This window comes from Gadus morhua, chromosome 18 (assembly GCF_902167405.1).
Source record: "Gadus morhua chromosome 18, gadMor3.0, whole genome shotgun sequence".
In the NCBI taxonomy this organism is placed as follows: domain Eukaryota; kingdom Metazoa; phylum Chordata; class Actinopteri; order Gadiformes; family Gadidae; genus Gadus; species Gadus morhua.
The window spans coordinates 4853405-4878772 of record NC_044065.1 but is presented as its reverse complement, the minus strand read 5'-3'; the positions used below and the strand labels follow the sequence as shown (position 1 = coordinate 4878772).

General features: G+C 48.3%; 4 protein-coding genes and 1 long non-coding RNA gene across 5 annotated transcripts in view; 2 read left to right on the top strand and 3 right to left on the bottom strand.

The window, feature by feature from the left end:
• Positions 1–3461, bottom strand: vkorc1 (vitamin K epoxide reductase complex, subunit 1). The gene is made up of 3 exons (XM_030340331.1): positions 3118–3461; positions 1010–1119; positions 1–627 (listed from the first exon to the last, which is right to left on the bottom strand). Exons 1-3 carry the CDS (start codon positions 3303–3305, stop codon positions 416–418), a joined length of 510 nt encoding a protein of 169 aa, XP_030196191.1. The 5' UTR covers positions 3306–3461; the 3' UTR covers positions 1–415.
• Positions 3462–3914: 453 nt separating this feature from the next.
• On the top strand, positions 3915–11878 carry mapk7 (mitogen-activated protein kinase 7). Its single transcript, XM_030340319.1, has 7 exons — positions 3915–4037; positions 4621–4823; positions 5247–5412; positions 5980–7484; positions 8367–9298; positions 10849–10982; positions 11373–11878. The coding sequence occupies exons 2-7, from the start codon at positions 4622–4624 to the stop codon at positions 11518–11520; spliced, it is 3087 nt and encodes a 1028-aa protein (XP_030196179.1). The 5' UTR covers positions 3915–4037; position 4621; the 3' UTR covers positions 11521–11878.
• On the bottom strand, positions 11679–21927 carry LOC115531199 (serine protease 33). Its single transcript, XM_030340329.1, has 6 exons — positions 21284–21927; positions 19941–20053; positions 19575–19654; positions 15358–15629; positions 12972–13141; positions 11679–12392 (listed from the first exon to the last, which is right to left on the bottom strand). The coding sequence occupies exons 1-6, from the start codon at positions 21327–21329 to the stop codon at positions 12141–12143; spliced, it is 933 nt and encodes a 310-aa protein (XP_030196189.1). The 5' UTR covers positions 21330–21927; the 3' UTR covers positions 11679–12140.
• LOC115531204 (uncharacterized) lies at positions 13030–24157 on the top strand. Its single transcript, XR_003973853.1, has 3 exons — positions 13030–13167; positions 19106–19236; positions 24064–24157. It is a non-coding gene; the product is annotated as an uncharacterized LOC115531204 (long non-coding RNA).
• The window catches only part of LOC115531202 (serine protease 27-like), a 27438-nt gene continuing 26091 nt past the window's right edge, over positions 24022–25368 (bottom strand). Inside the window, exons 3-4 of the mRNA XM_030340333.1 lie at positions 24489–24601; positions 24022–24183 (exon numbers count right to left, since the gene is read on the bottom strand). Of these exons, the coding sequence (XP_030196193.1) occupies positions 24100–24183; positions 24489–24601 (197 nt within the window). The 3' untranslated portion in view covers positions 24022–24099. The remainder of the gene's footprint in view (positions 24184–24488; positions 24602–25368) is intronic.

Below are 25368 nucleotides of genomic sequence, written 5' to 3'. Positions count from 1 at the left end.
TAGATTTGAACATTCTCAGTGAGAGGAATTCAATTGTAAATGTTTATTAACATGTGCAGGGCCATTCAGCGAACACTTCACATATTTCTAACAACCAAACTGTCACTATTTGCGCTCCTTGTGATTTTAAAGTCCTGGCGCCCCCTACTGGAGGTCTGTGATAATTCCTGGTTTTCTTTCGGAGAAAAAAAAAAGTTGAAAAATAAATTACAGGACGTAATGGATGTAAAGGCGTCGGTTGCAATAAAAAAAATTGAAGGTGGATTGACTATCAGAACTTTTTCTCCTTCCAAAGAGCCAACGGCAAAGGCTGCCAAAGACAGCACAGGCGATGGAGACTTCCCACTCCGACTTCTCCTGGACCTGGCCTGGCCTCCTCTCCAGGTGACGGAGGAGCAGGCCCAGGTGAAAAGATCTACTCAGCCTTCTCCCTCGCCACAGCCAGGCCTGATCTCCTCTTCAGGTTGACCAGCATCAGGACCAGGTTGACGACGTAGGTCGATATGCACACCAGGCACAGGTCCTCCAGCACGAAGAGCAGGATGGAGGCCAGGTACAGGGAGCCGGCGAGAGAGACCCAGGAGGACAGCACCAGCAGCATGGCCGCCCGAGGGGACACCGACAGACCTGGTGAGGAGGGACGCCCATGTGTGATTGGTCAGACGGATAACCAGGGTTTCTTCTAGTCTACTGTCTGGGATGGACACACTTTTACTGTACTTTATTGTATATAATATATCCTTTTGAGTATTTTATTTTACTAATGTAAAATAAGAGAAAATGGCGTAAATAACAAATCAGAAACAATGTCCTCCTCACTAGCGGTAACGTTACTCGCGGCGGCTGCCATCGAGAAGTAAATCGAGAAATAAAACACTACGTTAGTTCTAAAGTACTGCACACGTTACGCAGATAATATTTAAAAGTCAAATTTGGTATGAGCTATTTTCTAACTATTCTAGTATTGACGTCCAGAACATTCTATCAAGAGTTGAACAGCGGTTCTCACCAAGGCTGAGCTGGAGTGTATAGAAGATGATTCCCAGAATGCTGTTGGGCTGATTCAGGAAGTGGTCTTCAGCCACGAGGAACTGGACCAGTCCGAACCCACGACCCCACCTGGAAGAGAACCAACAACCGCAGTTGTTAAGAGATCCACCAACAGCAGCCGGGCAGGCTACATCCTGCCCTGCCTTCTCCGTCCCTTCCTACTGGGAAAAGGCTGGGTTAAAGTACCAGGGCTGGTACTGGGAGTACCAGGGCTGGTACTGGGAGTACCAGGGCTGGTACTGGGAGTACCAGGGCTGGTACTGGGAGTACCAGGGCTGGTACTGGGAGTACCAGGGGCTTTTACTGGGAGTCCTGGTGCTCCAGAGCCTTTGTATGTCTGCACTTACATATCGTTAGCCACATAACATAATTGCCTGAGCCAAATTTTGATATCTAAACAAACTTTACTATCCTAACGCTGCTGATTCACTATGCATCATTGGTTTGATCCTAAGCCAGTCAGAATTATTTTTACTTACCAATCAGAGTGATTGTTACATACCAATACCAGGCCTCCAATAACTCCCCTACCACCAAGCTTATATCCTCGCCAGGGAACTACGCACTGAGTGTATCAGAGAGGGAGGTTGCACTCTACAGAAAATAAATCCACGCAAAGCAGCTGGACCTGACGGTATCTAGGTCATGTCCTAAAGGACTGTGCACGCCAACTCTCAGGGGTCATGTGTGACATCTTTAACACCTCCCTGGCACCGGCCAACTGTACCAACATGTCTTAAGACATCCACCATCATTCTGGTACCAAAAGTCCAGACGGTCACCTGTCTCAATGACCCGAATCATCATGAAAACATTTCAGAGGGTGGTAATGTCACATATCAAGAACACCATGGACATCACATCCGACTGTCACCAGTACGCTTACAGGCAGAACCGTTCGACTGCTGATGCAGTTTCAGCCGTTATCCACCAAGCCTTCACCCATCTGGAGACTAGCAATTCCTATGTGAGACTACTTTTTCTTGATTTTAGTTCTGCTTTCAATACAATCATCCCACAGACACTGGTCAACAAGCTGTCTGCACTCGGTCTCGCTCCATCAATCTGCAATTGGATACTTGATTTCCTGTCCCACAGACCTCAGTCTGTAAGGATTAATAACCTCACATCCTCAACACTGGCAGTCCCCAGGACTGTGTGCCCAGCCCTCTACTGTACACACTGCTTACTCCCGACTGCAGAGCACACTAGGACAGTAATGTCAGTTAAGTTTGCAGATGACACAGCCGTGATAGGACTTATCAGCAATGGGGATGAGATGGCTTACAGGGCTGAGGCGACTGGAACTGTGGTGCGGGGAAAACAATCTGATCCTGAACATAAAGAAGACGAAGGAGTTGATTCTGGACTTCCACAGGAAGGGCCCTATCCCTCCCCCCCCCCCCCCCCTCTACATCGACAACGCAGCTGTGGAGAGGGTTCACACATTCAAATACCTTGGCCTGCATGCACCTTACCAACACGCTCACCTGGCGGGAGAACACCGTGCACACCATCAAGAAGGCCCATCAACGGCTCTGCTTCCTAAGGAAGTTGAAGGGGGCAGGCATGTCCACAGCCATACTAGAATCCTTCTATAGCTGTCTGGTGGGGAGTATCCTCACTTCCTGTATCACTGGTATTGTAGCTGCACAGCGGCAGAGAAGGAGGCACGACAGCGGGTGGTCAACTCCGCCCAGCAAATCATCTGCAGTTTGCCATCTCTGTCAACCATCTACATCACCAGATGCAAGGGCAGAGCAGCCTCATGAAGGACTCCACCCAACCAGCACATGGACTGTTTACAGTAGCAGTAGAACAATAGTACACTTCAGAATGGTGAAGTTTTCCATTGGAACAACAATAATACAGCTGATGGAAATTGGCATTTTTACAGCTGAGCTCCGCAGTGGCAGGAATCGAGCTACGGTTGGCCTGTAGACCTGTGGCCGTGCACGTCTGCTGCTCTAACAGACTCTATGTCTCCAGGACAGGTCCTTGTTGGACGTGGCAGTGCCGGGGGGCTGAGTGTGGTGGGGGGATTAGTTGTGACAGGGAGATCCGTACCTGGAGGTGAAAACCTTGGAGCAGCTGACCGACTCTCCCAGGTCGCACACCGCTCGGTAGTCCGGGTTGCTCTCCTTCGATAGTTCCACGTGCAGCGCGTAAACCGACAACAAGATTCCAAAGACGCACAGAAAGCATCGCGCTTTCCGTTCCCATGTCGGTACTCCTCCACCATTACCCTTTCCCATGACGTCCCGTTACTTTCTGCGACCTGATGGTTTCAGTTGCGCTTGATGGTCCCCAGTATAACGCGATACAGCAGCTGGATGGATTCTTAATCAACAGAAACTGGTTTGGCGTTTCGATGGTGAAACACCCCCAAAACATGTACGTGGCGTGGGTTAAAAGGAGAATTAAGACGTGTGATTGGCCGGAGCCCGCTGGTTTTCATTGGCTGGCCGATCCAGATGTTGTCCTCACTGTGTTGGATGGGATCAGGTCAGGACTTTGACCTGTTTACTTATGAGGTTGTCTGCACTAACCAGACGATTACTAACACTACTACCAAAATTATTATTAATAATCATTATAAATAGCAATAATAATAATAATTATTATTATTATTATTATTATAGTTAAAAAATTAAGAGGATACATTTCTAAGTAATATTATATTTATTCTACTAATAGTCTATTTGCCCTTTATGCTTCTAGGCTTCTCTCAGTCTGGAAATAAAATAAACATTGACTACACACACGCCCCTCTCAGCCGCCTCCTATTGGTCCGTCCCGCCCCTCTCTCGGTGCAGCATGCTCCTATTGGCCCGTCTCGCCGAAGGTGCAGCGCCCTGTTGGGCGAAAATGACGTCACTCCAAAGACAGCCCGGAACCAGACGTGGAAGTCGCCGTCGCTTAAACAAATCCTCGCCATGCCTCCATGGGAATAAAACTACGCGGGCGTTAGGGATCCACACGTAAAGGTAAATATACGAGAGTTGATGTCTGTGTTTCTGACTCTGTGACTGAGAGTCATGTTTATCGCTGTACCTTGATGGTGACCAGGTAACAGCCGACGCCCCTGGCAGAATATTAAGTGGTATTGTATTCAGGGTCCACAGGACGGGCTATAATAATGATCATTGTAAACTAGAAGAAGGTTAATCATGATTTGTCTTGCAGCGAGGGGCTTTACATTGGCAGGGAGCTGGCGTAGTGTCCTCTATGATTATTACATTCTATATGTATATATATATATATATATATATATTTATTATAAGGATAAACTGCACCGCTTTGTTATGGCTGTCCTTTACTGATCTCAACCGCCGCTGGTCTGTCAGTTTGACAGTTTGACAAGACGTTTGTTTGTCCTCCTTACCCGTGTCTGTCAGCCTGCCTCTCTGTCTGTCCGTCAGCCTGTTCTTCTGTCCGTTGTTCTATGCATTATTGTGTTTCGACTCCAGTCCAACACACACCAGTGCTGTTATACGTCTGTTATGATTGTAAACTTTGTATCCTGATGTGAAGATGTTCTGATGAAGTCGCCCCTTATGCCTCCCCCAGCATGGCGTCTCAGGAGCTGCTGGGACCGGCGGCCGATGGCCTGAGGTCGGCGAGGGAAGGCAGCACGACGGAGAAGAACCTGGCCCTGCTGAAGGCCCACTCGCTGGACGTGACCTTTGAGGTCGGCGAGGAGTATGACATCATCGAGACCATCGGCACGGGGGCATACGGCGTGGTGTCGTCGGCGCGGAGACGGGACAACGGTAACTCTTGATCTATATCATATATTTATCAACATGTATGATGCACGTGTTGTTCTCCTATTTTAAAGGGCTTCTGTCTTGCCACCATTTGTGGGTGTGATTAGCTGGTACAAGCTGTTTAGCAAAAGGAAGGAATGATTTTCAAAGGGACATTGCAAGTGGCCGTTCAGATATATGAAGGATAGATGAGCATCGTTTGCTACAGTCCACTGGGTAGGCTGGAAACTGATCTATCCAGCACACATCTAGGTGGACACGCCCACTTGTGATGCCACTATGAAAATCTTTCCTCGCCTTGTATCAGCTAACCACACCCACACCTGGTGTTAAGACATGAGCCCTTTAAGGATAAGAGTGCTCTTATTTTGAATGATGTGAGATCATTCTCCAAACCATCATCGTTGATGTCTGTTTGTCCCACAGGCCAGAAGGTGGCGATCAAGAAGATCTCCAACGTGTTCGAGGTGCTCACCAACGCCAAGCGCACCCTGAGAGAGCTGAAGATCCTCAAGCACTTCAAACACGACAACATCATCGCCATCAAGGACATCCTGCAGCCCAACCTGCCACACTCAGCCTTCAAATCGGTGTATGTGTACCGCTCCACTCATGTCCTGTAACAGGGGGGGTTCAGGATAGTCCAGTGTGGGGGGGGGGGGGGGGGGGTTAGGGTGTAGGACTCCGAGCTGAAAGGTTTGGGTTCGATGACCACAACTCCCACAGCCTGTAGGCTTCCTTGAGCAAGATGCACTCACGCTATCTGTTACTTAATGGCAGAGGAAATCATTCACGGTCTGTTGTTGTTGATAGGAGTGTCGTAACATTGAGTTCACAGCTCACAGTGCCAAGGCTGGCCTGTTTAAGAGGCTAGCATGAGGCTAGCCTGTTCCGGAGCATAGCATGTTCACAGAGCTATATTGTGGTGTTTATTTTCCTTTTGTTTGAGTGTCTGTACTGTCTGTATGTATTCAATTTTGTAAAGCCTCTTTGAGCGTTTAGAAAAAAGCACTGTAAAAACCGATCAATTATTATTATTATTATTAACAGAGTAAAAGGCTGATCCACTGACTGGAATCAGTCTTTTACATTAGGTGATTCATTCCTCATGAGTCCCAGAGGTTCCCCTGTGGTGTTCACTGCTCTCTCCACCCATCAGATATGTGGTGCTGGACCTGATGGAGAGCGACCTCCACCAGATCATCCACTCGGGCCAGCCGCTGACGCCCGAGCACACGCGCTACTTCCTGTACCAGCTGCTGCGGGGGCTGAAGTACGTGCACTCGGCCAACGTCATCCACCGGGACCTCAAGCCCTCCAACCTGCTGGTCAACGAGAACTGCGAGCTGAAGATCGGGGACTTCGGCATGGCCCGTGGCCTCAGCTCCCACCCCGAGGAGTCGCACTCCTTCATGACGGAGTACGTGGCCACGCGCTGGTACCGCGCGCCGGAGCTCATGCTGTCGCTGCACCACTACAGCCTGGCCATCGACCTGTGGTCGGTGGGCTGCATCTTCGCCGAGATGCTGGGCCGCAAGCAGCTGTTCCCCGGGAAGCACTACGTCCACCAGCTGCAGCTCATCCTGGCGGTGCTCGGGACCCCGCCCCTGGGGCTGATCGGGGCCATCGGCGCCGAACGCGTCCGCTCCTACATCCAGAGCCTCCCCTCGCGGGCCCCGGTGCCCCTGACCAAGCTGTTCCCCCAGACGGAGCCCGAGGCGGTGGACCTCCTGGGAGCCATGCTGAGGTTCGACCCCCGCGAGCGCATCACGGTGACGCAGGCGCTGGAGCACCCGTACCTCTCCAAGTACCACGACCCCGACGACGAGCCCGTCTGCGTGCCGGCCTTCAACTTTGAGTTCGACAAGATCCCCACCAACAAGGAGCAGATCAAGGAGTCGATCCTGATTGAGATCCAGGACTTCCACCGGAAGAAGCAGGGGAACCGACAGAGGCTGCAGTTCAGGCCCCTGGCCAGGGCCAAAGTTGGTGGAGGTGGGGATGGAGGAGGAGGAGGAGGTGTCGGTGGTGGTGGTGTCGGAGCTGGGCAGGGTGGTGTCCCGTGTCTCTTGGGGACCTCGTCCATCAACCTGACGGCGCTGGCGCGGTTCTCCCAGAGCTCGCAGCAGGTGATGGAGGAGGAGCCAGGGCAGTCTCTGCATGAGGGGGGGAGCCGACCGCACCACCCCTCCCTGGCCCCGGGCCGGCTGCCCCCCCTCACCAAGCCCCTGGTCTGTCCCCTGGACGTGGACATGCCCAGCGCCAACTCGGACGCTGGCCAGACGGAGACCATAGACCTGACCTCGCCCGTCTGCAGCCAGGACCCCCCCGACGCCATGGGGGGCTTCCCAAAGCCACAGCAGCAGCAGCAGCAGCAGAAGGCGCAGGAGGAGGAGGTGCTGGCGGACCCCCGGGCCCCCCCACAACCCCCCTCCTCGTCTGGGCCCCCCGCCGCTCCGTCGACGCAGACCGCCGGCCCCGCCCTCTCCCTCTCGGAGATCCAGGCCCAGTCCCTCTCCCAGGCCCTCTCCCAGTCCCTGGCCAAGCCGGACCGGGCCCCGGTGGGAGAGGGGCCCCGGAAGGACGGGGCGATCTCGGAGGACACCAAAGCAGCGCTGAAGGCGGCCCTGCTGAAGTCGGCCCTCAGGAACAAGGCCCGCACCGGTAAAGAAGTCTAGGGGTCCAAGGTCGTGTTTAGTCAAGTGACCAAAAGTTATTCAGTTCCAGAGTCACCCCTTCACCGTCCAATGAGCCACAGGTTTACCCTTTTGGCAATGGATGTTTTGATATTATGCTTTGCTTGTAGATTCTTTCACTCTGGCAGGTTAAAAAGACAAACATTTAAAAGTACCGCTTTGGACTCTGACTGACGGTATTTATCTTTAATCACCTTGAGGTATTTTGGCGGAATTTGGTCTCAGAATGAAACCCCAGAATTAATCAACCCAGTTATCCCCGGGACTTTCTCTATGAATTGATATTAACTAACTGGACGATAATTATTCCATATAATCTGTGTTGGCTTGTAACGGACGCTAATTACCACAGGACTGGTAAAACCAGTGACAACTAGCCAAAACTAGCATTTATTAGCAGTAACTAGCAATAACTTGTGTTAATAAGCAACTATTAACATCATAACTAGTAGTCAATAGCGATAGTTGCATCAGCTAGCCGTAGTTGGCGCAAACTAGCCGTAGTTGGCGCTAACTTGCCGTAGTTGGCGCTAACTAGCCGTAGTCGGCGCTAACTAGCCGTAGTCGGTTTCAACTAGCCGTAGTCGGTTTCAACTAGCCGTAGTCGGCGCCAACTAGCCGTAGTCGGCGCCAACTAGCCGTAGTCGGCGCCAACTAGCCGTAGTCGGCGCCAACTAGCCATGGTTTGTTTAAGCTAGCCGCAGTTGGTTTCAACTAGCCGTAGTTGGCGCTAACTAGCCATGGTTTGTTTAAGCTAGCCGCAGTTGGTTTCAACTAGCCGTAGTTGGCGCTAACTAGCCGTAGTCACTGTCCGTCGGCGGCGCCGCTCAGCTCCTGTGGTCTCTTCCAGACGGCGGAGGTGCCGGGGGGGGCGACGGAGGTGGTGCCCTGTCCTCCTGCTCCCTCCCCTCCCTGCAGGACAGCCGGCGGCCCGTCACCGCCCAGGAGCGCCAGCGGGAGCGCGAGGAGAAGCGGAGGAAGCGGCAGGAGCGCGCCCGGGAGCGGGAGAGGAAGACGAAGGAGAAGGAGAGGAGGGAGGGCCGGCACGGCGACTCCCTGGGCGGCGTCATGCTGAGCGACAACGACAAGAGCCTATTGGAGCGCTGGAAGAAGATGATGGACTGCTCCGGGGACAAACCGGCGTCGTGTCCCGGGCCGTCGCCGCACTGGCACCACGCGGGGGGGGTGGAGACGGCGGAGCAGGAGCCGCTACTGAAGCCCCAGCTGGTGTTCCGGCCCGCGGGACATCGGCCGGTTCCCCTCCTCTTCCCCCCCGCCCACGGCAAACCAACCCAACCTGCGTCCGCGCTGCCAGAGGTTACCGCCCCTCCCGCCACCGCCGCCGCGGTCAACGGCGAGGTCAAAGCAGGAGCAGGAGAGACGCTGCGGCCAGCGGAGGAGGAGGTGGGAGGAGGAACGCTGAGCTGCATGGGGAGGTGGAGCAGCCAGCCGCCGGCAGCTAGTGGCACCTCCCACACCCCGCCCCTCCCCCAGGCTGCTCCTCCTCTCCCATCGCTCCTCCACCCCCACCCCCACGCCCACCTCTTCCCCCACCTCCACCCCCTGGACAGGTTCCTGAATAAGGCCCCCGGCGGCCTGCCAAACGGCCTCCCCCCCCACTTCCTGCGGCCCCTGGCCCAGCCCCCGCCGGCCCTGGAGAAGCTGGCCCTATCCCAGGAGGACAAGCCTGGGCCCCCGACAGACGGCTCCTCGGGCCCCAGCCTGGGCTTCAGTGGAGTCCCGGACATCCACACGGTCACACTGCAGCTCTCCAAGTCCCAGGTAGGGGTCGCAGGGGTCATGGGGTCGCAGGGGTCACGCCCAGTGCTTTGTGGCGTGCCTATGCACACCTAGCACACTAAGCTAACTAACTGAAAGCTAAGTGAGGTTTTGTTACCTAGGTCGCTAAAGGGCTGATTATGGTCCCACGTCCACGCAGCGCAAGGGGCTAACGGACCCCTTACGTCCTTGCGGACCCTCCTTGCGTCCGCCGCAAGGGCCGGACGTGCACCGCCCAAAAATTGTAACCTTCCGTCGTGGCGACGCAGCAGCGAGGGCTGTGATTGGTCCGTTTACTAAAAGCCGACGCGGACCCATAAAGGTCCACGACTGCGTCGAAGCGTCTGCGTGGTCTTTGCGTTGCGTGAACGTGGGACCATAATCGGCCCTTAAGGGTCTCGTTCTGGACATGTGGATGTGAGGTTAGCCTAGGTTAGCATCGGGGCATCGCTCTTAGCTTTTTTACCTCTGTGGTGTTCTTCCACTATACGATACTGGCCCAGCTGCATTCCTATCAACCGGGCTTTCCGCTTCAAGGTGTGACGCTTTTCTTGAGTCGGGGATAACGACACACTTTTGGTTTCCCTTTTATTTTTATATTATGGCCTACCGTATTATCGATATGTTTGTTAGTTTAAGAGACATATAGTGTATTAGGTGGGACGCACGCACTGATATCCACGATGGTAGATAGAGGAAATCAGTTTGACGTTCAATATTCCCCCTTTTTCCGAATCTCCATCGCTCATTGAGAGGGGATTTATTAGATTAGATTACATATTGGACAATGTTTCACACATATCACATCCATACTAAAGACAGGACATTGGACCCTACTTCCCATTATTAGAGCTCTGATGTTGATATTCAATGTTTGTTTTTCCTAAAAACAAGGTAATGGTGTGGCACTCGTGTGGGAAAAATGTGTAAACATTGTCTAACGTGCAAACAAAACAAATCTCAAGTCGGCTCTCAAGGAACTGTTGAGATTAGGAAGCAAAGATGGGGAATACTGAAGGTCAAATTGAACTCCTCAGTGCTTATCTTGGCGTGTGTGTCGCCATCCGTCTGAAACAACCAGTGTATGTTAACTGTGTTGTAAACTAATCATTCCGATTTTACGGTAGAATAAAACAAACAGGCAATAAAAGCGTGGTGTTGTCATCGACTCAAAACAGGCGCGTCATCAGTTCAAGACACGCCTCGAAGCGGGAAGCCGGGTTGTAAGGTTCCTTGTCCTGGCACTTATAAATAGTACTGACTATTGTGTAGCATCTTAACCTAGCTATCTTTATTGCTTACGGGGAATGAGTTAACCTTAAAATAGTTAGTGCTTGGCACTTGGTTCTATGAACATCCTTACTGTATCGACAGCGATATATTGTTTCTCTTTCTCCTGACAAATGTACTTTTTGTAAGTCGCTTTGGATAAAAGGGTCTGCTGAATAATGGGAATGCAAATCCAAGCCGGGCTGGACCGGTATAAAGAGGTGGAGGAAAGCTCCACTCTTCCGAGCGGACGGAGCTCACCTCCGCCTGTGGTTGTTCTGCAGGTGGAGGACGTGCTGCCCCCCGTCTTCTCCGTCACCCCCAAAGGCAGCGGCGCCGGCTACGGCGTGGGCTTCGACCTCGACGACCTCCTCAGCCAGTCGCTCACCGACCTGCAGCACTCGGACCCCAGGGAAAGGTGAGGGGGTCTAACAGGAGGGGGGGGGGGGTCCAACCGGAGGGGCCGTACAGGTGAGGACACCGGTCATGGGGGGGAGGGTGGACAACCCAACACAAGGGGCCATACAGGTGGGGGGGGGTGGGGACCATACAGGTGGTGCAGTACAGGTGAGGTTGGGGATGGAGGGGGGGCAGGTCAAGCGGGGAGCATTCAGCTGCATGCTATTGGGTCAAGCCGTCCATGTGGGGGGGTAAGATGAGACCACGGCCTCAGGTGGTCTCATCTTCGAGGTGGAACATCCAATTAACCTGTTTTTGGGTATGAGGGAATTCATTGAGTTATTTATTTTTAAGAAAACGACTCAATCCCTTTTTGATTTAACATTTAAACTTTGTTTCCCGCTGTCAGCTACGACTCCGGCCCCCTTTCGGCCTCTCTGCTCTCCGATTGGCTGGAGGTCCACAGCATGACCCAGGCTGACCTCGAATCACTGCAGCAGGAGCTGCAGCTGGGATCTCCCATGAGCCTCTCTGATTCCATCCCACCTGATGCCTGACAGACCCTAACACGCCTCCCTTTCACGGGGTACCTAGCATGAAAGTATTAATCAGCACAGATCCAAACAGAACTACCAGCAGTTTTTAATAATAATAGTGAAGGTAGTGAATCTTTCTACTGATCAGTTTTTCATTCAATAAATTCAAACGCCAGTACCCGTGTGTTAGTTCTTAATTTATTTGTAACATTATTTACTACAATAACAATAATTACCATATCATATATTACCTTTACATTACCATAATTGGTATAACTGTACTAGGACCCTCTAGTGTGAAAACCAAGGAATAACACCCACCTCAACGCGACCAAAATGGTCAAATCTGCTTTAATAAAAAAAAAAAATCTTTATTTTACACATTTCGTATTTTATTTGTAAAGCGCTATATCAAAGACGACTTTATCTACATGATTTGTATGCACTTAAGGCACAATTTAATTAAAACATGTTTAAATCCACGATTTAATCATCACATTCAGACGGTGAACAATGCACACTGTCTATCATTAACACTGAAATCACCAGCGGGACGACAATCATCAATCACCAGCTTCGATCTACTTTGAACAGAAAGGCTTCATCTCAGAACGTGGGGGGTCCTCTCCTCCGGAAGGTTCTCAGAGTACCAGGGAGTGGCCAATGAAGAGCAGGAAGAGCCCCGCAGTGGGGCCCCAGGTCCGGGTCTGCGGGGCCCGGCCGTGCAGGCGGATCCCCGGGACGGTGCTGCGGATCAGGTCGGAGAACGAGGACACCCTGGCGTAGACACCCGGCCGGTTCTTGGCGGCGCAGCCCAGCCCGAAGCTCACCACCCCGGCCTGGACCCAGGTGGCGTTGGCCATGGAGCACACCAGGGGCCCCCCCGAGTCGCCCTGGGGGGGACACACACACACACACACACACACACACACACACACACACACACACACACACACACACACACACACACACACACACACACACACACACACACACACAGTGTTGACCAGGTCAAAGGTTGCTGCTTATTTATTTATGAAAAAAAAGAAAAAAAGAAAGAAGGAGCGGTCTCTCTTATGTAAGCTGACTCAGGAGCGGTCTCTCTTATGTAAACTGACTCAGGAGACCTCATCCGGTATTCAAACATCCTGGTATTTTTGGCATACTGCATTTTCCATACTATATATTGGGACATTCTAGATAGTATGATAGTATGGGTATTGGAGCACAGGGCTGGACTTTTAAGCGAGCGCCTTGTCTTTGATTTACTCCCTCAGACCAGCAGGGGGCGACAGCGACCTCCGATCCAACCAAACTCTTCCAATCTTCAAAACATTGCACGTCGTTCGGATGCATCATGTTGAGATTCCATCTCGTGTACTCCCAAACGAGGTTTCAGTGAAGAGTTCTACAGAGACACACCAGAGCCCTACAGAGACACACCAGAGCCCTACAGAGAGACAGGTCCCTACCTGGCAGGCGTCGCGGCCGCCCTCGGGGTAGCCCGCACAGAGCTCGTCAGGGAGGATTTCCACGTGGTCCTCGGAGTCAAGTGGGTTCACGTCAAACAGCTGCTGACAGGAAGGGGAGGAGATGATGGGCACCCTCACCTGCTGCAGAACCCCCAGCCCAGGGAGGGCCACTGAGGGGCGGGGGGGGCAGTGAAAGGTCAGTGTTAATTACAAATAGTTATACACAAATGTGTTGATTTCAATGGCGTGTTTTATTAAGAGACATGCATATATTTATATATATATAAATAAACATATGCGTCAGGTCCATAAATATTGGGACATCAACACAATCCTAATCTTCGTGGCTCTATACCACACCACAATGAAACGAACAAGTTGTGCTTTAACTGTAGACTTAAAGCTTTAATTTGAGGGTACTTACATCCAAATCAGGTGAACGGTGTAGGAATTACAAAGGTTTGTATGTGTGCCTCCCACTTTTTAAGGGACCAAAAGTAATGGGACAATTGGCTGCTCAGCTGTTCCATGGCTTGGTGTGTGTTATTCCCTCATTATCCCATTTACAAGGAGCAGATAAAAGGTCTAGAGTTCATTTCGAGTGTGCTATTTGCAGTTGGAATCTGTTGCTGTCAACTCTCAATGAGATCCAAAGAGTGGTCACTATCAGTGAAGCAAGCCGTCATTAGGCTGAAAAATCAAAACAAACCCATCAGAGATATCAAATACATTAGGTGTGGTCAAATCAACTGTTTGGAACATTCTTAAAACGAAAGAACGCACCGGTGAGCTCAGCAACACCAAAAGACCCGGAAGACCACGGAAAACAACTGTGGTGGATGCCCGAAGAATTCTTTCCCTTGTGAAGAAAACAGCCTTCACAACAGTTGGCCAGATCAAGAACACTCTCCAGGAGGTAGGTGTATGCGTGTCAAAGTCAACAATCACCAGAGTTTATACAGAGGGTTCACCACAAGATGTAAACCATTGGTGAGCCTCAAAAACAGGAAGGCCAGATTAGAGTTTGCCAAACAACATCTAAAAAAGCCTTCACAGTTCTGGAACAACATCCTATGGACAGATGATACAAAGATCAACTTGTACCAGAGTGATGGGAAGAGAAGAGTATGGAGAAGGAAAGGAACTGCTCATGATCCAAAGTACACCACCTCATCAGTGAAGCATGGTGGTGGTAGTGTCATGGTGTGGGCATGTATGGCTGCCAATGGAACTGGTTCCCTTGTATTTATTGATGATGTGACTGCTGACAAAAGCAGCAGGATGAATTCTGAAGTGTTTCGGGCAATGTTATCTGCTCATATTCAGGCAAATGTTTCAGAACTCATTGGACGGCACTTCACGGTACAGATGGACAATGACCCGAAGCATACTGCGAAAGCAACCAGAGTTTTTTAAGGCAAAGAAGTGGAATGTTATGCAATGGCCATGTCAATCACCTGACCTGAATCCAATTGAGCATGCATGACACTTGCTGAAGACAAAACTGAAGGGGAAGTGACCCAAGAACAAGCAAGAACTGAATAAAGTTGCAGTAGAGGCCTGGTAGAACATCACCAGGGATGAAACCCAGCGTCTGGTGATGTCTATGCATTCCGGACTTCAGGCTGTAATTGACTGCAAAGGATTTGCAACCAAGAAAAGTGAAAGTTTGATTTATGATTGTTAATTTATCCCATTACTTTTGGTCCCTTGAAAAAAGTGTGAGGCACATGAACAAACGGTTATTCCTACACAGTTCACCTGATTTGGATGTTAATATCCTCAAATTAAAGCTGAAAGTCTGCAGTTAAAGCACATCTTGTTTGTTTCATTTCAAATCCATTGTGGTGGTGTATAGAGCCCAAAAGATCAGAATTGTGTCAATGTCCGAATATTTATGGACCCGACTATATATTTGACAAAGACAATGTTGATTCGAAAATGTCCTTGTTTTGTTGGTCATAAATCATACTCAAAAAATAAAATATACATGCAAATATAAACATAACTATAATAATTATTATTTCAAAAAGTAAAACAAGAATTCATGATCCTGTTCTCAGAGAAAAGGTTTCATGTGCAGCTGCTCTAGGATGTGGTCTAGGATCTTGTCTATGATCTGGTCTAGGATCTGATCTGGTGGTCTAGGAACTGGTCTAGGATCTGATCTGGTGGTCTAGGAACTGGCCTATGATTTGGTGGTCTAGGATCTGGTCTAGGATGTGGTGGTCTAGGATCTGTTGGTCTAGGATGTGGGGTAGGATCTGGTCTAGGATCTGTTGGTCTAGGATCTGTTGGTCTAGGATCTGGTCTAGGATCTGTTGGTCTAGGATCTGTTGGTCTAGGATGTGGTCTAGGATCAGGCCCAGGGTCCTGCCAGTCTCACCATTGTCCCGGATGTGCCCCCATCCCGTCACCATGCAGTCCAGCCCCCCCGGGAACAGCGCCCCTTGGTCGGGGACGCAGATGGGCTGAACGTAGTCGGACCAGAAGACGGGTCTGGAGAGCTCCACCAGTGCCAGGTCGTTTCCCCGCTGCGGCTCCACGTACGACTCTGGCACAACCACCCGCCGCACGCGGTGCGACTCCTGGTGCATGTTGAAGCCGTTCAGCTTGTGGCGCCCCACGTAGATGATGTAGGGGCCCAATTCATGGACGCTGGGGGGGTTAGGGTTAGGGTTAGGGGGGGGAGGACCAAACGTCCCCACGTAGATGATGTAGGGGCCCACGTCGTGGACGCTGGGTGGGTTAGGGTTGGGGGGGGAGAACCAAACGTCCCCACGTAGATGATGTAGAGGCCCACGTCATGGACGCTGGGGGGGTTAGGGTTAAGGGGGGGCCAAACGTCCCCACGTAGATGATGTAGGGCCCACGTTGTGGATGCTGGGGGGAGGGGGGGGGAGTAGGGCTGAACGATTAATCAAATTCAAACCGAAATCGTGATGTAACGGAGCGCGATATGCAAAATCAACCGAGGCTGCGATTATTTCGGATTTGTTACTGACTGGAGATCAGTACGATTCGTATTAGGGATGGGCGATATGGCCTAAAATCCATATTACGATATACATTGCAGCCTATTGCGATAACGATATATATCACAATATATAAATCATAATAGAACCATTTCAGAACAGGTTACATAGACTAAGGAAAGCCAAACTGCTAAATGTATAAAACAAAAGAAGAAAGAAACTCGGTATGTCGTTTTGAGAACATTCATTGTGCAAAACTGTAATCATACAGCATAATGTTGTGGCTGCAGAGACTTTAACAAAGAAAAAAATCTTGTGTGTAATGACATATATATTTCACTTAATGAAATCAAACTGGTGGTGTCTTGTTAATAAAAAAGCTTGTCCACAGTCTCTGGCTTCAACAGAGACCGAAGGCATGTAACTATGTTACCACCAATGCTAAATGCCCTTTCAGAAGGAGCACTTGCTGGGATACAGAGATATTTCTTGGCCAGTCTTGCCAACCTTGGAAAATGAGCTGCCACCAGTCCAGTGGGTCAGTCTCTCCATCAACCTGCATCGTCTGCAGGTAACTTTTTAGCTCCACTTCAATGGCCTTTCTGTCAGCAAGAACGGCCTGTGCCATCCGAGGCCTTTTTGAAAAGCTTCCCAGGCTACGTTTCACCCGCTTGGCTTGCCTCTCAACAACAGTGACTGAATTTCTGCCACCGCTCTGGTCTACATGAACTCCTGGCGGTCATCAGCTATATATGCATCTTTAAACCGTGGGTCGACCAAGGAGGCCACATCCAGCAGGTCAACCGTTTCTGGGTCCAAGTAATTCTCGTTTAAGTACTCTAGGATGATTATTTTCATGTCCTTGGTCAGCTCTGTGTCATCAGCTGCAGCAAGAACAGTGTTGTTAAAAGGATGGAGAACCGGTTTGATGCAGGACACACTGACGTACTGTTCTCCAGACGGTGCGTCTGTGAATTCCAGCAGTGGGCCGAGGGTCTTCCTTAAAGATTCCAAGAGATCTGTATCTTGCCAAGTGGGTACCAGGTGCCTGGTTTTCCTGTTTGCTCTCAGTACCTGTGATAGGGCCTTCTCTTGTTCAAGCACCCTCGGGATCATCATCTGGCGTGACCCCCGCCTTGTTTGTGTTTCTGTGATGAGTCGAAGATTGTGCGCTACCTGGGCTTTCTTCAACTCCTTTCTTCCATTCCAAGAGTGTGAAAAGGAACTCACAATCTTCTTGCAGAAGGCAACCGCGCGGTCGATTCGGGGGTCTTTCACGCTTTTTTCTGTTCACAAATTTGTAAGATATTATTAGTTAATTTAATCTATAATCTTCATATCCACAAACACACCGATTCACAGCTTCCAGACTCCAAGATGCAGACCTTATCACAGGAAACACAAAGGATTCCCCACTGGTTGTGTGTTTGACTCACTCACTCACTCACTCGCTCAGTAATGCTTGATTAAGATTGAATGAACATTACTTAACACAAATGCAACATTAAAATAGCATTGGCTATATACAACTGAACAGAGGCAAAGTCTACATCTCTCAACGCAAATGCAACATTACGATTAGGGCCGTCACTCACGATGTTAGCTGCGGTGGAGAAGACACGTTTGGAGCGCACAGACGTGCCTGGCACACAGGTATTAGCAGACTATTTCTCTGCTGATCAACACTACGAATGGTAATTGTAAAAAGACACACTGTGTGAAGATATTTTTTCGTTTTGGCCAGGAGCCGTGTAATAAGCGGGATAATGTATAGAACGTCGCCGGTCATTACTGAAAATAATACCCTTCAGTCTGTCTGGGCTTATTTGACCGATAATGACCGCCGTTCTGTACAACATTATCCCTTACATATATCATTGATCCACCTCGTATCGTGGATCATTAGCTCTGATCATGGCGTTAAAGCCGCGGCCCTCTACCGCTTGAAGGGGACCATGTCCTTACAAAAGCAAATAATTATGGCCCTTGTAATTTCCATCCATCGCGGGCCCTTCCTATTGTAAGTTGTTCCCTTTGAAAATGACTGTTGGATGGTGGACTGGAACGGTTCCTGTTTTTTCTGTCCTGCGTTCTTCTGACTGGAGCTTGGGGTTGGCTGCATTGCCTGGCACTCATGGTATTCGGTGACACGTTTCATTTTGAGGTGGTAGAACAGGTTAGTCGTGTTACCGCTCTTAGCCAGCATTGTTGCCCCACACATTCTACAGAGGATAGCTTGCTGCTGCTCGTCGGACCGCTTTAATCCGAACCAATTCCAAATGATGGAAGTTGCACCTTTCTTTTTCACCAGCTCCTCCGTTTCGCTTTCAGCCATGTTAACTTAGATGACGCTGATGCGTTGAAGCCGGTTGCAGCTCGTGGCTCTTTATATTTTGCGGGTCACGTCATAAACATGAATTATCGCGATAGATCAATAAAGTAAAATTCTCTATCGTAAGCCATTTTTGACCGTTTATATCGTATATCGTTTATATCGCGCATTCCGAATTTGTGTATTTGTTTATCTTTTACAATTCAATAGTCAAATAAAGAAGATGCATAAATTCATCTCAACAAAGGCCTGTCCTGAAGGAAAGAGCAGTTTATATGTTGACTGCTTCCAATGTTGTGTTGGTCATACTATATAATGATTGATTGCTTGTTTAGTGAATAATAAAGACCTTTAAAGAAATAATCGCAATTTGATTATTTCCCCAAATCGTTCAGCCCTACCGGGAAGTGACATCATAAACCAAACATCCTACCGTGTGTTGATACAGCCTCTTCGGAAGCTGAGCTCATCTGATTTGACGGTGTTATTATATATACCACTAGCTCCTGATTGGTTAACACCTTTGGACCTCATTTGTGACCCTAACAGACTTAGAGGATTACTCTGGGCTTTTCTTTTATTATTGCATACTTTAGATTCCATGGGCGGTTGTAACAAGTTAATTTCCCATGCATGGGTTGAAATAAAGTTCTTATCTATTCAACCCTAACATTCCCATACTATTTGAAAATACATTCAAGGTCCTACTTGAATAATATGCCCATAGGGGGAAAAAGATTTCAGCCAGTATCTCTGTTGCAAAAAGACTGATTTGGGAAGAGTTATGTTTGGTATTTATTCAGAACTGTCTATCCCTTGATCTCTAGAAAGCCTCATCTCCATTGGGCTACAAGTGGTGCTGAGGATAACCTACGTTGCTAGGGCGTTGCTAAGGTTACACCTTCATGCTGGTTGGGTCTACAGATGGGAACGTTTCCAGTCATTAGTCAAAGTCCATGTAAGTACTAAAAAAAAAAGAAAACGTATTTTGTTTTCTCCCCACAATAAGACTTTATTTTGTTAATATATTTGGTTGGTAACCATGGTATAAGCTCCATATTACACTCAAGGGTGTGATTGACCGTCATTTTCTGCAATAATATTACTTAATTTCGACCCCATTCTTGTTTGTTGTAGGTAAGTCTAGCTCTGAATAAATATATATATATATATATATATATATATATATATATATATATATATATATATATATATATAAACCTAATGTGGAAGCGATGTGTTTCTGTCCTCTTAAGGAGCCCGGCTGTGAGCCCGACCTGCCGACTCTGCTCTTACTTGGGGAAGCAGTGAGCTGCGGACAGAACCCAGGACTCGGAGATCAGAGAGCCGCCGCAGACGTGGCCCGCCGACTGCGTCTGGAGACAGAGATCGGAGAGAGAGAGAGACCAAAGAGAAAGAGCAGAGATAGAGAGACCAGAAAGACCAAAGAGCAGAGAGACCAGAGAGAAAGAGCAGAGAGACCAGAGAGAAAGAGCAGAGAGAGAGCCCAGAGAGAGAGCCAAGAGAAAAAGAGTGAGAGAGAGCCCAGATAAAGAGAACAGAGAGAGAGAACAGAGAGAGAATCAGGGAGGGGATTCCGTTAAGCAGCAAGTTCCAATTGAACACACACACACACACGCACACAGTGGTCGTGTTGTCTACCTGGATGTCAACCTGCCAGGGCCACGCCCCTTCGTTGGCGTCGATCCCCCCCACCACCCTGTTCTGCCCCAGGGGGGGCTTCCCGCACTGGGGGGCTTCGGCCAGCACGACGGCTACAGGGGGGGAGAGAGGAGACGGTTGATATTAATGGTGTTCCTGAATCCTCGGATACCTTCCGAGTTGCAATTTTGACGTCGATTCCGGTCTCGGAGCATTTATAGCGTTCCTGTTCGTCTTTGTGATTGTGTCATGAAATTGGCTTGTGGTTGTTTATTGTAAGCTAAATTTGCCTCTTTAGCAAATCAGCCCGAAAACAAACAACACAACTTTACATTGTATTGCACGCCCAGCAGGACCACGCATGTATAAATTGGTGACCGGAATAAAGAAGCAATGTAATCAAGTATAGATCATTGAAAATTGACATTAAAATGACAAACGTCAAAACTCGGAAGTCTGGCGTCCGAGGATTGAGGAACACACCATCTGGCCTCGTCCACACGGGCGAAAACGATCCGTTTTCGTTTTATGTGGTTGAGGAATATCTCCGTAAAGAAAAATTAATTGCGAAACCGCATCGAGCTGTAGAAACGCTGTAGTGCACATTCAAGGCCCATAAGGGACGCTGCTTCTGCTAAAGAAGAAGAGGCGAGATTGCGCATAAAGCCTTTGCGCTCATGGTGGATGAAATAGATTCCTGGTGGATCGAAAACAAACTTTTCCCCTCCGTTTTCCTTTGATGCGTTTCAGGAATATCTCCGTAAAGACACTCATTGTGAAAACGCATCGAGCTGCAGAAACGCTGTAGTAAATATTCAAGGCGCTGGGGTTCTCCATAAAAAAAGGAGCGCATCAAGCCTGCGCGCTGTATGCAAACATTAAATCGAGGAGGAGATTAAACCTTTTAAATTGAGCAGCAATACTTTTTAATTTACAGTTAGTAATTAAATGTACAAAGGGGTATTTTAAATGTACAAAAATAATACAAATAAAAAATAATAAATTCAACGCAACTTTAAACGTCGCCCAGCTGGTGTGGGGGGGGCGATGACGTTATTGTATGCGTTTCAGGCGGCCACACGACACGAATCCTAACACAAAACCGCATAGGTCCGGTTTTATTTAAAACCACCCGGGAAAATGGTTTCAGAAAAGTGCGGTTTTGGGCACCGGATCCGCCGGTCTCGACGGTCAGCCCAAACGCACAAGACTTATTCGTCTTCACCAAAAAATTGGCTTCGTGTGGACGGCGTCGATTAGTCACCAGAACAGAGTAACCATGTGAGGGTTGAATATTAATATACACCAGTTACGGCAGGAAGGGACGCAATGGATCCGCTCACCTGTGAAGCACCAAAACACAGACAGGACGTCTGTGGTCCGACTCATGTTCCAGGAGATAAGTCACGTAGGTCTGAGTCGATCTGTTGGATGTTGCTCTTTGGAGTACCTACACGAGCATCGCTCGGAGCCAGACGGCTCCACCTACCCAGACTCAAAAGGGTTCCTGACCCGGGGTCTCTTCCACGTCCGCCGGCTTCAACGAGTCCAAACGCAACAACATAAGCTTGCAAACGTTTCGATCGAAGGTTATGAATCAAATTTTCCTCCGAAAAGCTCCTAAACTCGGTAGACGCGCGGGGCAAATCGAACAGAAAGCAACGTTCAATCCCGATTCACCTGTCGAGTAGCAGCGAATCAGAGCACAGGTCCCGCCCAGAGAGTCTCTGTCGACCAATTCCGTGACTCGATACTCAGCGCTGTTGTTAACATTCCAAACATAGTAGGATAGCAGAACTTTCGAAAGTGGTCCTACCGACTGAGGTCTACGATGAGCTGAAGAAAGTACGTCTTTTGTAGATTTTTCTTACAAAACAACAACAAAGCAGCTAGATGAAAGTGGAACCATGCAGAACGAGTCCAGTCAGTGTCGTGTTAACTTGGTTGTAGAAGTTCCCCAGGTTAACTGGTTTACAGGTCGTGGTTTGAGGAAACAGGGCGTGGTCTGAAGAACATGAAACCGCAGGTGACGAGCTGAACCATTGTCATTTTAGGATCATCAATTATTCCTCTTTTTGATGCTGGTTTGGCAAAAACCAACCCCTCCCAGTAGAATAAGATAGGTCTATTCAGGCCTGATAATCTGATGTTTAGACTGTAAATATAGCCTAAATAACTTTTTAGATAATCTTTTGTTGCCATAACAAAATTAAAAGCTGACACTAATTTTTCATAAATTTTTCCTATATATATATATATATATATATATATAAAACAATATATTTATATTATATTTATCAATAATGTCTGTAACAATGTGTATATATATATATATATATATATATATATATATATATATATATGTGTGTGTGTGTATATATGTGTGTATATATATATATATATATATGTGTGTATGTATGTATGTATGTATGTATATATATACAGGTGCTGGTCAAATTATTAGAATATCATGAAAAAGTTGATTTATTTCAGTAATTATATTCAGAACGTGAAACTTACATATTATATCAATTCATTACACACAGAGTGATATATTTGAAATGTTTATTTCTTTTAATTTGGATGATTAGTACTGACAATTACTGAAAATCCCAAATTCAGTATCTCAGAAAATTAGAATATTAGTTACGACTGGTACAAAAAATGATTTTTTAGAAATGTGGGCCAACTGAAAAGTATGAACATGGAAAGTTTCAGCATGTATGGCAATCAATACTTAGTTGCAGCTCCTTTTGCCTGAATTGCTGCAGCAATACGGCGTGGCATGGAGTCGACCAGTCTGTTGCACTCCTCAGGTGTTATGAGAGCCCAGGTTGCTTTAATAGTGGCCTTCAGCTCTTCAGCATTGTTGGGTCTGGCATCTCGCATCTTCCGCTTCACAATACCCCATAGGTTTTCTATGGGGTTAAGGTCAGGTGAGTTTGCAGGCCAATCAAGAAGAGGGATACCATGGTCCTTAAACCAGGTACTGGTAGATTTGGCACTGTGTGCAGGTGCCAAGTCATGTTGGAAAATGAAATCGTCACCTCCATAAAGTTGGTCCGCGGCAGGCAGCATAAAGTGTTCTAAAACTTCCTGGTAGACTGCTGCATTGACCCTGGACCTCAGGAAACACAGTGGACCAACAGCAGCAGATGACATGGCACCCCAGACCATTACTGACTGTGGAAATTTTACACTGGACTTCAGGCAACGTGGATTCTGTGCCTCTCCTGTCTTCCTCCAGACTCTGGGACCTTGATTTCCAAAGGAGATACAAAATTTACTTTCATCTGAAAACATAACTTTGGACCACTCAGCAGCAGTCCAGTCCTTTTTGTCTTGAGCCCAGGCGAGACGCTTTTGACGTTGTCTCTTATTCAAGAGTGGCTTTACACGAGGAATGCGACAGCTGAAGCCCATATCTTGCATACGTCGGTGTGTGGTGCTTCTTGAAGCACTGACTCCAGCTACAGTCCACTCTTTGTGGATCTCCCCCACATTTTTGAATCGGTTTTGTTTGACAATCCTCTCCAGGGCGCGTTTATCCCTCTTGCTTGTACACTCTTTTCTACCACATCTTTTTCTTCCCTTCGCCTCTCTATTAATGTGCTTGGACACAGAGCTCTGGGAACATCCAACCTCTTTGGCAATGACCTTTTGTGTCTTGCCCTCCTTCTTTAAAGTATCAATGGTCATCTTTTGGACCGTTGTCAAGTCAGCAGTCTTCCCCATGATTGTGTGTCATACAGAATCAAAACGAGAGACCATTTAAAGGCTTTTCCAGGTGTTTTGAGTTAGTTAGCTAATTAGAGTGTGGCACCAGGTGTCTTCAATATCTGACCTTTTCACCATATTCTAATTTTCTGAGATGTTGAATTTAGGGTTTTCATTGGTTGTCAGCTATAATCATCTTCTTTTTGGCAAAAAACACTTATAATGTATCAGTCTGTTTGGAATGAATGTATACATTCTACAGGTTTGACTTTCTAAATGGAATTAATGAAATAAATCAACTTTTTCATGATATTCTAATAATATGACCAGCACCTGTATATATATATATATATATATATATATAAATAAACCTAATGTGGAAGCGATGTGTTTCTGTCCTCTTAAGGAGCCCAGCTGTGAGCCCGACCTGCCGACTCTGCTCTTACTTGGGGAAGCAGTGAGCTGCGGACAGAACCCAGGACTCGGAGATCAGAGAGCCGCCGCAGACGTGGCCCGCCGACTGCGTCTGGAGACAGAGATCGGAGAGAGAGAGAGACACCAGAGAGAGAGAGCGACCAAAGAGAAAGAGCAGAGATAGAGAGACCAGAAAGACCAAAGAGCAGAGAGACCAGAGAGAAAGAGCAGAGAGACCAGAGAGAAAGAGCAGAGAGAGAGCCCAGAGAGAGAGCCAAGAGAAAAAGAGTGAGAGAGAGCCCAGATAAAGAGAACAGAGAGAGAGAACAGAGAGAGAATCAGGGAGGGGATTCCGTTAAGCAGCAAGTTCCAATTGAACACACACACACACACGCACACAGTGGTCGTGTTGTCTACCTGGATGTCAACCTGCCAGGGCCACGCCCCTTCGTTGGCGTCGATCCCCCCCACCACCCTGTTCTGCCCCAGGGGGGGCTTCCCGCACTGGGGGGCTTCGGCCAGCACGACGGCTACAGGGGGGGAGAGAGGAGACGGTTGATATTAATGGTGTTCCTGAATCCTCGGACACCTTCCGAGTTGCAATTTTGACGTCGATTCCGGTCTCGGAGCATTTATAGCGTTCCTGTTCGTCTTTGTGATTGTGTCATGAAATTGGCTTGTGGTTGTTTATTGTAAGCTAAATTTGCCTCTTTAGCAAATCAGCCCGAAAACAAACAACACAACTTTACATTGTATTGCACGCCCAGCAGGACCACGCATGTATAAATTGGTGACCGGAATAAAGAAGCAATGTAATCAAGTATAGATCATTGAAAATTGACATTAAAATGACAAACGTCAAAACTCGGAAGTCTGGCGTCCGAGGATTGAGGAACACACCATCTGGCCTCGTCCACACGGGCGAAAACGATCCGTTTTCGTTTTATGTGGTTGAGGAATATCTCCGTAAAGAAAAATTAATTGCGAAACCGCATCGAGCTGTAGAAACGCTGTAGTGCACATTCAAGGCCCATAAGGGACGCTGCTTCTGCTAAAGAAGAAGAGGCGAGATTGCGCATAAAGCCTTTGCGCTCATGGTGGATGAAATAGATTCCTGGTGGATCGAAAACAAACTTTTCCCCTCCGTTTTCCTTTGATGCGTTTCAGGAATATCTCCGTAAAGACACTCATTGTGAAAACGCATCGAGCTGCAGAAACGCTGTAGTAAATATTCAAGGCGCTGGGGTTCTCCATAAAAAAAGGAGCGCATCAAGCCTGCGCGCTGTATGCAAACATT